Consider the following 13,911-nt stretch of genomic DNA (forward strand, 5'->3'; position numbering starts at 1 on the left):
ATGTTATCTAGAAATGCGTGGAAAATCATAGAGAAACCTGACTGCCTTTTACGTACTGTGCAAAAAGCTCGTTATTTTCCTAGGACTGACTTTCTTAATGCTGCTTTTCTTAGTGATTGCTCCTGGACTTGGAGATGCCTACATACCATTAAAGAGATGATTAAACCCTTTATTTCTTGGATTGTTGGGGATGGTAAATTTATTGATCCCTGGGGTGATAAATGGATCCATACTTTAGGTTATGCCACCTCTAATCCTTTGGTCCCTCCTGACCCTTGTGTTAAAGTTTCTTATTTCATTGATGATGCTATTAGATCCTGGAATTTAGACAAACTAAATACTCACTTTGATAATGCTTCTGTTCAGAAGATCATCACCATTCCCTTAAGCCGGTTATGCACTCCTGATAGGAGGGCTTGGGAGCTTTCAAAGAATGGAAGATTTTCTTCTAAATCCTCTTACTTGGGATTAAGAGGGTCTGGACCCTTCCCTAGTAATAAACTTTGGAAAATTAATGTCCCTCATCGTATTCAACTGTTTACTTGGAAACCTGCTAGAAATGTTTTACCTGCTAAAATGGTTCTTCAAACTAGAATGCCTATGCATTCTGTCACCTGTAATAGATGTTCTGACTCTTATGAATCTATTATGCATGCCCTTGTTATGTGCCCTTTTGCTGGTTATATTTGGAATCTCAGTGCCTTATGTGCTGATACTTCTGCTTTTTGTTCTAGTTCTAAGATTGATTGGTTAAATTTTTGGTTGGTTGACCCTATTTCTAAAATTCTTACTGATAGACACTACATGTTTGTTGGTGTCTTGTGGTCTTTATGGACTAGTAGAAACAATTTAGTCTTTATAAACCTTCAGGAAAATCATGTTGATGTCATCCATAGAGCTAAGGCTATGATCCTCACTGTTAAAACCAGAGTTTCAAACCCACCTAGTCATAACATTTCCTTTAGTGACCATTGGATGCCCCCTACTTTTGGATGGATTAAATGTAACAGTGATGGTGCTTCTGATGACACTACTAAGGATAATGGTGCAGGCTATATGTGATGAGGGATTTCTCCAGCAAGGCTTTTTTCCATACTTCTATTGTTTTTGAAGTGGAATCTGCTGAAGAGGATGAAGCTAGAGCTATCTGGGCTGTTTTGAAGAAGCCCGTGGAATTAAAGCTAACACATATCATCGTGGAAAGTGATGCTCAAGACCTGGTTTTCCAATTCTCAGCTGGCTGTTTTGATGGGATCTAGAAATAATGCAATCTTTAAAGACATTCAATTTTTTGCTTCTTCTCTTAGTGATTGTATTTTCTCTTTCCAACCAAGAACTTGTAATTCTGTTGCTCATGAACTAGCCAAATGGACAAAAAACAACAAATCGTCTATGCATTTTTCTGTCCATTTTGTCTGGCGTAGGCCTTTTGTTGAGAAAGACCATTAGCTTTTTGAAGGCCTTTTGCTTATTAATATATATATATAGGATTCATCATTAGCTCATGCAAATGCAGGGCTTACGTAGTGAACATGTCACTAGCTAAATTAGTCGGTGTCATTTTATATGGCAATTCACTGTATATATTTTGTCTTCCACCTCTTTGATAATAAGCTAAAACGTACAAGAAGATAAGAAGATATATAGTAAATCTCTCTCTGTGGGGGTTGTCATGTTAGAAGCCTTTCATGTCATATCAAATCATGTTTTGTCATTGGGTTTCAACTTTTACTACGTGCCCCGCTCATAAAAAAATAAAGAAGAAGATTCCTATCTTGTCATTTGCCTTTATTCGTATGGTGACTAGTTAAGTTCAATCACTCTCAGAGATATCACATACAGTGCATGATTAGATTATACGAAAACCTTTTCCTTTCAATCTTCATTCCATTCATTTTACCTCTTTCTGCAATTTCCCTGGGTTGTAGTCTCTAATGGCGGATGGTTTTGAACTCTTTCATATCCCACAACAAAGCAGAAGAGATAAACTTAGAATTCTTTCTCAAAACAACAACCCAAACTCTGATCAAAACTTACTAACTTGCATTAGTAATAGTAATAATCATGTTTCATGTTCATCATCATCATCATTAGTGAACTTTACAGGTACTTATGATACTACCAATGCTACTATCCATCCTTCTGTTTCTTCATCTTATAATCATCATCAACAGCCTAATCATGGTGTAACAGTAATCCCAAGCTCATCAAACAACAACAACTCATTTCTTGGTTGTAGTACTTCTTCTTCTTCTCAACCTCATCATCACAGAGTTTTTGATCAGTCTTTTAATGGTGGTGATATGTTAGGACATGGATTATCTTTATCTTTGTCCAACTCTCAAAAGACGCACCATCATCATCATCATGATCAACAGAATCTTCCTACTAGTGTTAGACCTTTTGCAGGGTATGCTTTGGTATTGAAAGGTTCAAGATTTTTGAAACCTGCTAAACAGCTTTTAGAAGAGTTTTGTGATGTGGGTAGTAGTAGTAGTAACAGTAGGTCTAATTTTGTGGATCAAGATAGTTGTCTCATGGAGTCTTCTGAGGATAGATTAGACTGTAGTGACGATCAAGATGAACATCATCATTGGAGGAAAACCAGGTTAATTTCAATTTTGGATGAGGTATAAGAATCCTTGACATTATTTTAATTTTGCAATTAGCTAGAATGTCTAGATTTCTGTTTGATCTGAATTTATGTTTCTGAATTTTGTGCGTTTGATCAATGGAAAAAAAGATTGCTTGACATAATTTGAGGGTTAGGAGTAGTGGGCATATACTGTCTATAATGATTCGTCCTGTCAAATGTTATAATTAGTTGATGATTAATGTAGAGATTATCACCCTTTTGACTGTATATGGTTAGTTTAAGTCTGAAATTTGTGTAATTTAGTACCACCTGGGACTATTGAGCTAATTGAGTTGAGCCAAAAGATCAATTGACATGAATCATTGAGATTATTTATATTCCGAACACCGACAAATTCCATTTGCAATGATCATTCTGCGCCTATTCCACTCATTTCGGGGTGGTTTTGAGTTGAATGCCTGCGTTGATTAGTTGATAAGATAAACCACATTACGGAACTAGTATAGAATCTATAGATAACCTAATACTGATTTTGTTTGTTATACGTTCTGAATTTAGAATTGGGGAGGTTTAATTCTTAGGTCGTGGTTGTAAGTGGAAGTATTTTAGTCATTCGGTTTGGTGATTTCGTTTAAGGTTGCATTTCTCAGGTTTATCAGAGGTACAAGCAATATTACCAGCAAGTGCAGGCGGTTGTTGGAGCATTTGAGTCTGTTACTGGCCTTGAAAATGCAGCTCCCAACATAAGGTTTTCTCTAAATGCCATGTCAAAGCACTTTAGACTTTTGAAGAACATGATTACTGGCCAACTTCGCTTTTCAAACAAAAGTATAGTGGAAGGATCAACTGCCAAACGCAACTTGGCTCCCACTGCCGGTGCAAGTCATAAAGGTGTTCCTAACTATACTCAAGTTCAAGAGTTTGGTATCGATGAACATCATGTTTGGCGACCACAAAGAGGACTTCCACAACGTGCTGTTGCTGTGCTTCGGGCTTGGTTGTTCGAACACTTTTTACACCCGTAAGCAGTTACGGGTCTTTGAGACTATTGCCATCCTTATGTTTTCTAACAGAATACACACCTTATAACTGCTGCCCTTAATTTAGAACAAAGTTCCCTAGCTTGAATACACTTCTATAATCATGTTGGAATGTTTCGCAGGTACCCTACTGACACGGACAAGCAAATGTTGGCTAAGCAAACCGGTCTATCAAGAAGCCAGGTGCTGTAATCTCTTGATGTCCATATTGAATGATGAGTGGTTCTTCTTAGTTTTTCGACTAGGAGTACTTCATTTATGTGCAACATTTAACCTTGTTGATGCTAATGAAATTTACCAATAACATGATCCGAGCTACACCCATATGCAAGTATCATCTAGCTCACCATTTTATTCCAGCTGATTGTAGCTCACAGTTGGATTGGGATGGATAGGTGATAGTTGGAAAACCTATCAATACATTCTTGTAAATCATTGAAAATTGTTTCATTTTTCGTAGTTACCATGTATTCTCTTTTGTTACGAATGATTCACTCGTTCACCTGTCAACTTTTAAGCTAACTAGTTGCCTTGGACCCCAAATTTGGGTTGCAGGTCTCCAACTGGTTCATCAATGCAAGGGTGAGACTTTGGAAGCCAATGGTCGAAGAAGTACACTCGCTCGAAACACTTCAAACTCATAAAAGACCTAATCCATCGGTTGAAGGCCAAAATAGCTAGGATGGTAAGATGAACGAGGAACCAAGAAAATTTGAAGTTAGCAGTACCCACATTCTGAGTATCTACCTCCTTGGGAGTGCTTGCCTTTTGTTAAATCTCTTGTAAACATACCATCAATGGCTATGTCGCCTTGTTTCATAGAACTTGCATCAGGAGGTTTAATAGCCGAACAGGCGCACATAGTCTCATCCTGTTAATGCTAGGTAACTTTTTACTGCTTTTTCTGCATTACTGATAAACAGATCGACAATGAAGGGTTTCCAATAAATTCACACGTGTATGATGTAAACAATGGAAAAGGAAAGAGTACCAGCATGACTGTAGGAGAGGAGAGCCTTATGGATGGTGGACGACAAGATAAATATTCTGTGTGTCCTGGTGGATTTTTCTTTTCTTATTCGGCTATTCATATGTAATGATTATATTACAGTAATGATCATCTTTCGTGTTGGAAATCGTAATGCTCATTGCTCATTGTTTGCTGACCGATTTAACAATGATGGTAGATATAAGAGAAGCCGCTTTTTTCCCCCATTTGGCATTGGGCCGCCGGAAACTGAAACCCACATCTGTTTGGAGATCCCTGGGCTCCGGATATCAAAAGCCCAACACAATATTTAGTGAATGCACAAAAAGAAAAATGTTGCTGTTAGCAGTGTACCATTAGAATGGTAAGAGCAACTCCAGTGGGCACATCAAACAACTTGGTTTGGTGATTATACACCTACAGTAGGACTAGCAAACCACGAAAAGGTTTTGTACGTCGCGTCTCAGATTGAGTCGATCGACTCAAACTGAAACGACCGGTTTTATCTGAGATGATTGGGGGATACTGAGGCGAGTATCGTCTCAAACAGCGCCGAGTGTCATCCCATACCGAGCCGGTCGGTTCTTGCTGCCCCGACAACGACTAGTTACATCCAATGGCTATGAATTCCCCCGATAAATTGAGTTGATTTCCACACTAAAATCACCCACTCTCCACCTTCTACACTTACAAATTTTTCATAATTTCACTTCAATCTTCATCATTTAATCTCAAAAAATGGTTGACTGAGTTGGTGATTCTAGGTTTTCTTTAGAAGAAGATTTAGAAATTTGCACAGCTTATGTTACTCAAATAAGAAACGGTATCCACGGTGTTACGAATTTTACGCAAGCGACTTTCTGGCAACAAGTTTTTGCAATGTTCTCTGCAGAAACGGGGAACCTGAGGGGTCGTGACGTTAACAGAATGAGTCATCGTTTTCAAATAATTTCTCATGTTGTCCACCAATTTCTTGCTATGGTAACGCAAGTAAACCAAAATAGGATTAACGATGAAACTGAAGATGAATTAATCCAAAGAGCTGGAGAGATGTGGCAGCAAGTTAACGGAAGACCTTTTCCGTACTTAGCTTGTACTAACATCCTTAAAGCTCTTCACAGGTTCAACCCCTTCTGCACTCTAGATGCTCCTCCAACCGCACCACAAGTCGCTCCTTCAGACGCTCAGTGAATGAGGATGTTTTATTCCTTACATTCTATGATTTGGTAGTAATCAAGTCTAATGTAATGTTTAATCAAAGCTAATGTGAGGCTAATGTAACGTTTAATGAAATCTAATTTTGTTTGACATAAACATAAGTTTGATGTCAAAATTACAATGGTGAAACACTTAAACAATCCACTCCAACTTAAAACACGAAGGACATTCCCAGAATTACTTTCCATATATGTCTTCTTCTGTAGAAGTGTGCAAATGCATAAAAAATTTGCAACGGGGGCTTGAGCATTCACTAATCATCTCTTTTGTAAACTCTACTTCTCCGCAGTAATCGGGCTGTGGCTTCTTCAACCTGATGTTAAAATTCAAGTTTCTCCAAGATGCTTCCAACTTGTGGTCTTCTTGATCCTTAATAATATCAGTTAACATTCGTGGTTCTGCACGGCAGTTACGATCTTGACATTGCAAATACCTTATATTTTCTAGTTCTGATTCAGTGACTATTCTATTTGCCGAACAACTAACTTATGTACACTTGGAATACATACAAGGAAATTTCATGAGACTATGATCATCCATGAAACATAATGGACAAACCTCTTTTGCTTCCACACATGGTAGCTGTTTTCCTTTGCTTTTAGAAAACATTGTGTTGGATGAAGAATCCAAAGAAAATATTGGAAAAACGATTTCAGATGACAATGTTTTTGATTGTGTTTAGAAAATATTGGAGAAAATGTATGATATATATGAAGATAAATATGGCTATTACAATAGAGGTGTTTTCTCGTTTCACAATGGGCCGATCGGCGTTGGTGGAGCTAACAACGACTAGTATCAACTAGTAGCTTTAATTCTACTCTCTATAAAATTCTTACGATGACAACTCCAAAATCACACCTTTAGTGCACAAAAATCTCAAAAAATGTCTGCTAGAATCCGTGGTCCTAAATTTACTCATGGAGAGGTTTTAGATATATGCAAAGCCTACGTTTTTCATAAGGGAGAAAATATTCTGCGCGATCAAGACATGTCAGACGCGTCTTTTTGGCAGAAGATTTTCACAATGTTCGTCTCACAAACGGGGAACCCCGAAAACTGCGATGCTGGTGGTTTGTATCTTTGTTTTTATTCAATTAATCTTTATGTCATGTCACTCATTGATCGTGTACGGGAAATTGATAGAGAAAAGTTTGTAGGTGTGACCGAAGCTGAAGTGGTCCAAACAGCTCTGGATAATTTGGAAGAAGCTCACGATAAACCTTTTCTTTGCGAAGCTTGTTTCAACATTCTAAAAAATGGTCCATCTCAATCAATTCTTCACTAAATCATAAAGGCCCTCCCTATCTTTAGTATGTAAGAAGATGTTATTCTTGTTCAATGTTGGATACATCATATGGTCACTCCGGATAATAGTGATCATTTCTCGGAAAGAGTGTTTCAAATGTTTGTAGCATTGCGGAACCATACATAAGAAACAGGAAGAGCCTAGAACTAAGATTTTCATTCATCACTAATGATGCCAAACATTATAAAGAAGTTTTATGGATGGTTCACCGTAATAAATATCGATTTTCCAACGAAGAACTCGTGAGTATATATCTTAATACCTTTGTCCTCATTGAGAAACTGCATCATAGAATATCTTAACTAACTCGTTGTTTCTGGTTTTCAGAAAACCATCGCTCAAATCAAGTTTAGTGAAGAAAACGGAATAGAGTTTAAGCATTTTGAATGCTATGAACTCTATAGAGATAATGTCGCTGGATTTGATGTAGTTTTATGATTTTGTTGTCTTTAATGAAATTAAATACTATATATGTGAGTCTAAATATAAATCCAATCTCTTAATATAAAACTTAAGTCTATATATTTTCTTTAATTAATATTCTTCTTTTACAAGTTATAAACTTAGACAACAATAAGAACTCAATTAAGTACATCAATAAAAATCTATCAATCTTTGGCCTCCTTGTTTTCTTCATTTGACATAACTTCCATTCAACGAGCTCTTGAACAGTTTCTTCTTTGTTTTTGAATTTTCGGTTGTAACTTTTAAAACTGGAGCGTTTCTTTTCTTTTTAACGAAACATTTTGCTGGATTAACTTCTAAAATTTGCACAGACCTTTCCTTTTTACCATTTTCATTTTTTTTGAAATTACCACAGATTTTATTTACAGTAGCCTCAAGTTTTTCTTCACAGAAAAGAGAAATTTCCTTACGAGACATTTCAAAAGAAAGATTAGCGGAAAAATTCAAGAGAAGATTGAATTTTGGTTAAATGGGTTGGATATTTATAGGGGGGAAATGGCCGTTTAAAAATCTGACCATTGCCGAGTCAGTTGGACACGATCGACTCATTTTTCCCCGAGCCTCGGTCCAATGTGCACCGATCCTCGCCCTATGTGGACCACTCGTCTCTGTATGAGCCGACCGACTTATTTATATTCAAAAACCCTCTTTCCACTTCCCAAAACTCAGTTTGTCCATCTACCTGGACAGGTATATTATCAAATTTATTGTGTCCCATTGGACTTGCTCTAAATACAAGGAATACAATTTCTTTGCACTTCATCTCAAGCATCAACCTCCAAGCATCACTCTCTCTTAGAAACCCAAACTCTCTCTTTTCTTCAAGCTTTCCAAAACCCTAGCGCCTCTTAAACCTTCTCCTGGTCAGATCAGCTACATTGGAGAAGATCTGAGAAGGAGAAGCTCAACCCATCTTCAATCTCTAGTTAATCTCCTTTGTTTGCTTTGTAACTGGCTATTTTCACCATTATTGGGTTTGAATCGGTCTATTTCTATATTCAAAACAATCGATTTAGGTTTACAATTACTAGTATTTCTCTTTCTTACTAGTATCTCTATTTAATTGTTTCGAATTATCGGCTTTTTTTTAGTTTCTGTGTTTGTATCCGATTGTTCTAGGTTTAGATTTATTATACTTTCTCTTTGGTTTTATTTCTTACTTTTTCCCTTCTGATCTTTGATTTCAGGAACAATTGAAAGGAATATTAACTCCTCTTTTCATTATGGGTTTTGAGGATTGGTGTTTGTTTTCTTCACGCAATTGAAGATCTATTCAAGGGAAGACCATGTCTCTCTATAATGAAAAATCAAATACAGAAGCAAGAACAACAACATCGACTCAAACTAAGGAAACAGAGACAACAACAGCAACAACAAGACCAAAATCATCAACATTTTCATCATCTACCTCAACTGTTACCAAGACTCCAAAACTGACTGGGACCGATTCGTCCCGTTTCATATCACTTAAGACCGATTCAGAAGACTGTGGTTACTTTAAACACTGTTATTTTTTACTTTTGTAGAGATTGGTACTTTGAAATCATGTATTCATATTATCATTGCTAATTTGATTGTTATCTAGGCTACTATTATTGAATCTTGGGTCACTGGTACCCTGATTGCATTAGGAAATCTAAATTTAAAAACTCTAGGACATGTCATCTACATGTTCTAAGAAACATTGGGTTGGAACTAACCCCGTCATGGCCTGGTGCCTTACACATATTTGTTTTGTTTTCAAAACCAGTTTGGCTCAAGATATTTGGTCCTCTCCTTTGCGAGAAAAAATATCCTATGAAGAAGTTCTTAAATTTGAAGGGATGAAATCGTTAGTCAAAAATTGGTAGAAATGCTTTATCTTGTATGAATGTGTTAAGATATTGATAAATCTCTGTGAGGTTCCCGATATCTTAAATCGGAAGTATCAATATATTTACTGAGGTTTACCTCTTTTCCAGAAAAAAAACAACCTCTAAGCATCAATCCGTCGCACATCAAGGTCAATAAAGAAATAAAATCTTCCAAGGGATATTTAACAGCGTTTAATTGGGGGCCTGAAAACCAATTAGGGGCCTCATCCATTTTATTTGCACCCTAAATTTTTCAGGGGTGTATTAAAATTTTGTGAAAATACTATTTACTCTTCACTAAAAATAAATCTTAAAAACCTATTAACCTTTAATCCTAAGCCCCAATTCATTTCTAGTTCTTAAAAAAAAATAATCACTCCCTCCCTCTCATCCTCTCGACTCTTCTCTTCTTCTCCATTAACGATTCCAAGAAAAGAAAAAAAAAGTCTTCGCCCGAAAATTTTCGGTTACAGTAAAAGGGTCGTCTATTCGACAAGCCTAAACTCTAACGATTTTTCATATGCATGTAGATACCATAAAAAATCGTTGGGGTATATGATGATCAAGATAACGACCATATTTCTGGTTTTCATATTTTTTACCCTAGAATAGAGTCGTTAACATAATATAAACCTATGACGATCCTCTATGAACGACCCTTTTTTAAACGTCAACGACTCCAGGTGAAAAACAAACAGCCTCTATGTCCCAATTTTTTTCAGAATCGTCTTGGTATAAACACAAAAAATAACGACTCTTTCTGACCCAAGCTAAGAGTCGTCAGGGTATATCATATTACTCTGACGATTTTTCATAACCTGGAAAAGTTGCAGGTTTGAATCGTCATTTTTGGTGTCAATACATTGACAACTGTATAGAGTCGTTGGGGTATACATCCCTCGACATTGACTACTCTTTCTCTGTGTTGTCACATATACCCAATCCATGGGAGAATTTAGGATAATCTTACCATCAACACAATCATCTTTGTTGCTTGAACCTTCCCCAACATCATTTACCCTACCTGAATTACTCATTTCTAAAAACCCTAAGTCTTCTTCTCAACTCACAAAAACATAAAAAAAGAAATTAAAAAAAAATTAAATTTTGATTCTAAAATCTAATTTTATTCTAACATAATCTAATCATACTAATTAACTTAATTTAATTAAATTTTAATACTAATCATTCAGAGGTAGTTTAGCCATTTAAAAATATTTTGGTTAAGGTGTGACTCAAATTATATTTTAATGACCTTTTTTTGTCCTCTAATGAGAGGTCCCTAATTAGTTTTTAGGTCCCAATTAAACTAGGATATTTAAACCCCACCCGCACAACACCTAATTGTCGATAGGGCATGATTTTAAAGTGTGCCAAGCATGAAAGCTTGATCAAAACAATGACCAAGGCTATATAGGGCCAAGATAAATCCATTCATTCTATTAGTTAGCTCCATATTTGTTATGTAAGCTAGCTAATAGAATTCGTACACAAGATATATCCATTTTTAAGAATGTAATGTACCTTGATATTTATCCATGTAAATGAGTATCAAGTGACTGTGGACTTAATACATAGAGTCACTTTAGAAAATATCAACATTCATTCATTTCGAAAATAGCAACATCTAACCACTTACTAATGGTATGCTTTTGGATATACATTACATATAATCCAGCTGCTCTTCAATAAATTGCCCGTACTAATATGGGGTTAGTTCCAATCTAACATCTCGATCGAGAAGCTTTATTAGGTGGCAAATTTTCTAAATTTTGGGATACCCTATGGAAATGTGTTGTTATTCTGAAAACGGTGAAAACAGTATTTGAAGCATTCATGCTCAGTTTCAGGGGTGTGCCCAACGACCCACTTGCTGCAAAAGCGTATGGGTTTCAATTTACTCGATCTGCAAAGCATCACTATGGCCGTATCAAACCCATCATATGCCAAATCAAAAAACTCATTAGCACGATGAGAGTTCTATTCAGTACACTTTGGCATCAACGAGACTTGGTCTGTAGCTGGTACATTTTTCGTTTTCAAACAACTAAAACACTTACTGTATCAAATGACATCCTTTGCTTTCTGGTACTCACCAAAAGTAGAATCCAGATTCACCTCTTGGTGATTTGGGGCCAGTTTTGGTACAAATGATGGTGACATTACGCTTAGAATTATAAACGTTTGACATAACTGCACACCTATAATCCAACTATAAACTGATCGACTTCTTCATTTGGAGGAGGTCCCTTTGGCAATTGAATGTCAATCAAAGCATACAACAAGGTTTACTTTTCAAAGTAGAGGCGCCTCACTTCAAAAGATGAGGAATGAGCATGATTTTGTACTTTTCACTTTTCACATATAGGACAGTTTTAGACTTTTTCCTATATAAGGCATCCGCATTATTCAGTTCTACAGATTTGTAATATAACCATTAATAGGCAATGATAATTCAATACAGTCTACTACTATGTGTTCTTAACATACTTGTATTTTCAGTTCTGCAGATCATGGGAACAACCAAAATTCCTGGAATTGTCGTGTTCGGAGATTCCACTGTTGATGCAGGCAATAACAATCACATCCCAACCTTGGCGAAAAGTAACTTTCTACCATACGGTCAAGATTTCGAAGGTGGAAAACCCACTGGACGGTTTTGCAACGGCCGGTTGCCCACTGATTTCCTGTCAGAGTTGTTAGGGATCAAACATTCTGTACCCGCATATCTGGATCCAGCTTTTGGCATTGAAGACTTTGCCACCGGAGTTACCTTTGCATCAGCTGCAACTGGTTATGATGTTGCTACTTCAAATGTGTTAGTAAGTTCATCAATTTAGTGCACTCTTGCATATACATATATATGATTATTTTTATCATCATCGAATTACCCGTCTCTTTTGCATGCAGTCTGTGATACCTCTATCTGAACAACTGGAATACTTCAAAGAGTACCAGAAGAGGTTAACATCCTTTCTTGGGAAGGATAGGGCAGTGAAGGCAGCAAGAGAATCATTGTACTTTATCAGCATTGGAACGAACGATTTCATCGAGAATTACTTCACACTGCCCGGACGATCATCCGATTTTACGGTGGATGAATACGAGAATTTTCTCCTTGGTATTGCGAGAAATTTCCTTACTGAGCTTTATAGTTTGGGTGCTAGAAAATTAGCACTAGCCGGGCTTCCTCCTAGTGGTTACTTACCAATAGCAAAAACTGTGAATCACGTTTCTGGAAGACCAAATTTGGAAGAGTTAAACAAAGCTGGTAAAGAATTCAATGTCAAGTTACAAAATTTGTTGGCAAGTTTGAGTAAAGAGCTCAACGGGATCAAATTGGTGTACGCTGATATCTACAATCCTCTTCTACATATCATTCAAAATCCAGATCGATACGGTAAATTCTGGTTTTTAGGTTTCAACCAAACTTTAGACTCAGTGGAGTCGCAGGGATGACAATTCAAAGCACTGCTAACTTCCTTTTGTCTTTATGTGTGCATGGGGAACCATAAAGGATTTGAGAACGTAGAGGAAGGATGCTGCGGAACAGGAAAAATTGAGCTTGGAATTTTGTGTGAATCGGCTTGTACCGACCCGAGCAAATATGCATTTTGGGATGCAGTACACCCAAGTGAAAAGGTTTACGGCATAGTAGCCAACATATTGATGAATAAGACCGTACCTCAGCTTTTTAAGTAATGGAGGATGGGGCTACTTTATAAATTCATTTGAAAGAGACATGATTGTAGATTAAGAAAAAACACTTCGATATCTTAAATATCCATCTATATTCCTATTTTACCATTTTATTTTATGAAAGTAAACAAAACCACTAGAAAACATATTTCTAAATGTAATAACATTATTTATGCATTACAATAAGAAAAAGGGTGTTTTACAGAATGATCACGTTCCCCTAATATGTTTTATAAAATGATCATAGCTTTAATTAGTGTTTGCAAATTCATATTTTTCCATCCGACTTGACAGTTTTAAGAAAAACAGTCTGAATTTTGTCTTAAACACCCCTCTGGACTTGTTGAGGTGATGGTGATGGTGATGAACTGGAGGTGGTGACGGTGGTGGCGGTAGCTATACCCAAGAGAGGAAGCGGTGAACCCTCCTAGGGAATTTGATTTAACGATCCTGAATGTGGGCTGAAGTTTGGTGCCATGAAAGGATCCTGATCTATTACACTAGCAGCAACAATAACAAGCAGCACCACCACCTGCAAGCAACAACAAGCAGCAACACCACCACCACTGTTCATAACATTCACCACAAACAACCACCTTGAATTCATTATTATCTGAAATCAATGGATTCAACATGCAACTCCTCGACTAAGTCCACTGTTAACGCAGGTGATACTGCTGAGAGTATTTCACGGACAGATGGTTAAGAACCAGTCTTAGGCCCTAGTCCTACGGTCTTTATTG

At 36.8% G+C, this 13,911-nt stretch overlaps 2 protein-coding genes across 3 annotated transcripts; both read left to right on the forward strand.

Annotated features, from left to right (window-relative positions):
* Window positions 1–1,790: 1,790 nt before the first annotated feature.
* On the forward strand, window positions 1,791–4,791 carry LOC113348113 (BEL1-like homeodomain protein 9). 2 transcript variants are annotated; one of them, XR_003359499.1, is made up of 4 exons: window positions 1,791–2,630; window positions 3,247–3,624; window positions 3,759–3,819; window positions 4,192–4,791. XR_003359499.1 is itself a non-coding variant. In XM_026591821.1 (4 exons), exons 1-4 carry the CDS (start codon window positions 1,935–1,937, stop codon window positions 4,315–4,317), a joined length of 1,254 nt encoding a protein of 417 aa, XP_026447606.1. In that variant the 5' UTR covers window positions 1,795–1,934; the 3' UTR covers window positions 4,318–4,791. The 2 variants fall into 2 exon arrangements, 1 of the variants encoding a protein (XP_026447606.1); XM_026591821.1 differs by having other exon boundaries at window positions 1,795–2,630; window positions 3,247–3,617.
* Window positions 4,792–11,753: 6,962 nt separating this feature from the next.
* Window positions 11,754–13,375, forward strand: LOC113353587 (GDSL esterase/lipase At2g04570-like). The gene is made up of 3 exons (XM_026597139.1): window positions 11,754–12,291; window positions 12,380–12,869; window positions 12,987–13,375. The coding sequence occupies exons 1-3, from the start codon at window positions 11,917–11,919 to the stop codon at window positions 13,169–13,171; spliced, it is 1,050 nt and encodes a 349-aa protein (XP_026452924.1). The 5' UTR covers window positions 11,754–11,916; the 3' UTR covers window positions 13,172–13,375.
* Window positions 13,376–13,911: the final 536 nt, after the last annotated feature.

The sequence above is a fragment of the Papaver somniferum genome, chromosome 2 (genome assembly GCF_003573695.1).
Source record: "Papaver somniferum cultivar HN1 chromosome 2, ASM357369v1, whole genome shotgun sequence".
Lineage (NCBI taxonomy): Eukaryota > Viridiplantae > Streptophyta > Magnoliopsida > Ranunculales > Papaveraceae > Papaver > Papaver somniferum.

What these genes read in the sequence shown, in the direction of transcription:
- LOC113353587 (XM_026597139.1), top strand. Translation starts at nt 11,917, where the DNA reads ATGATAATTCAATACAGTCTACTACTATGTGTTCTTAACATACTTGTA. An exon ending in TTGCTACTTCAAATGTGTTA is followed by an intron (nt 12,292 to 12,379) that starts GTAAGTTCATCA and finishes TTTTGCATGCAG; the next exon opens with TCTGTGATACCTCTATCTGA. An exon ending in TCAAAATCCAGATCGATACG is followed by an intron (nt 12,870 to 12,986) that starts GTAAATTCTGGT and finishes GGAACCATAAAG; the next exon opens with GATTTGAGAACGTAGAGGAA.
- LOC113348113 (XM_026591821.1), top strand. Translation starts at nt 1,935, where the DNA reads ATGGCGGATGGTTTTGAACTCTTTCATATCCCACAACAAAGCAGAAGA. An exon ending in TAATTTCAATTTTGGATGAG is followed by an intron (nt 2,631 to 3,246) that starts GTATAAGAATCC and finishes TGCATTTCTCAG; the next exon opens with GTTTATCAGAGGTACAAGCA. An exon ending in CCGGTCTATCAAGAAGCCAG is followed by an intron (nt 3,820 to 4,191) that starts GTGCTGTAATCT and finishes TTTGGGTTGCAG; the next exon opens with GTCTCCAACTGGTTCATCAA.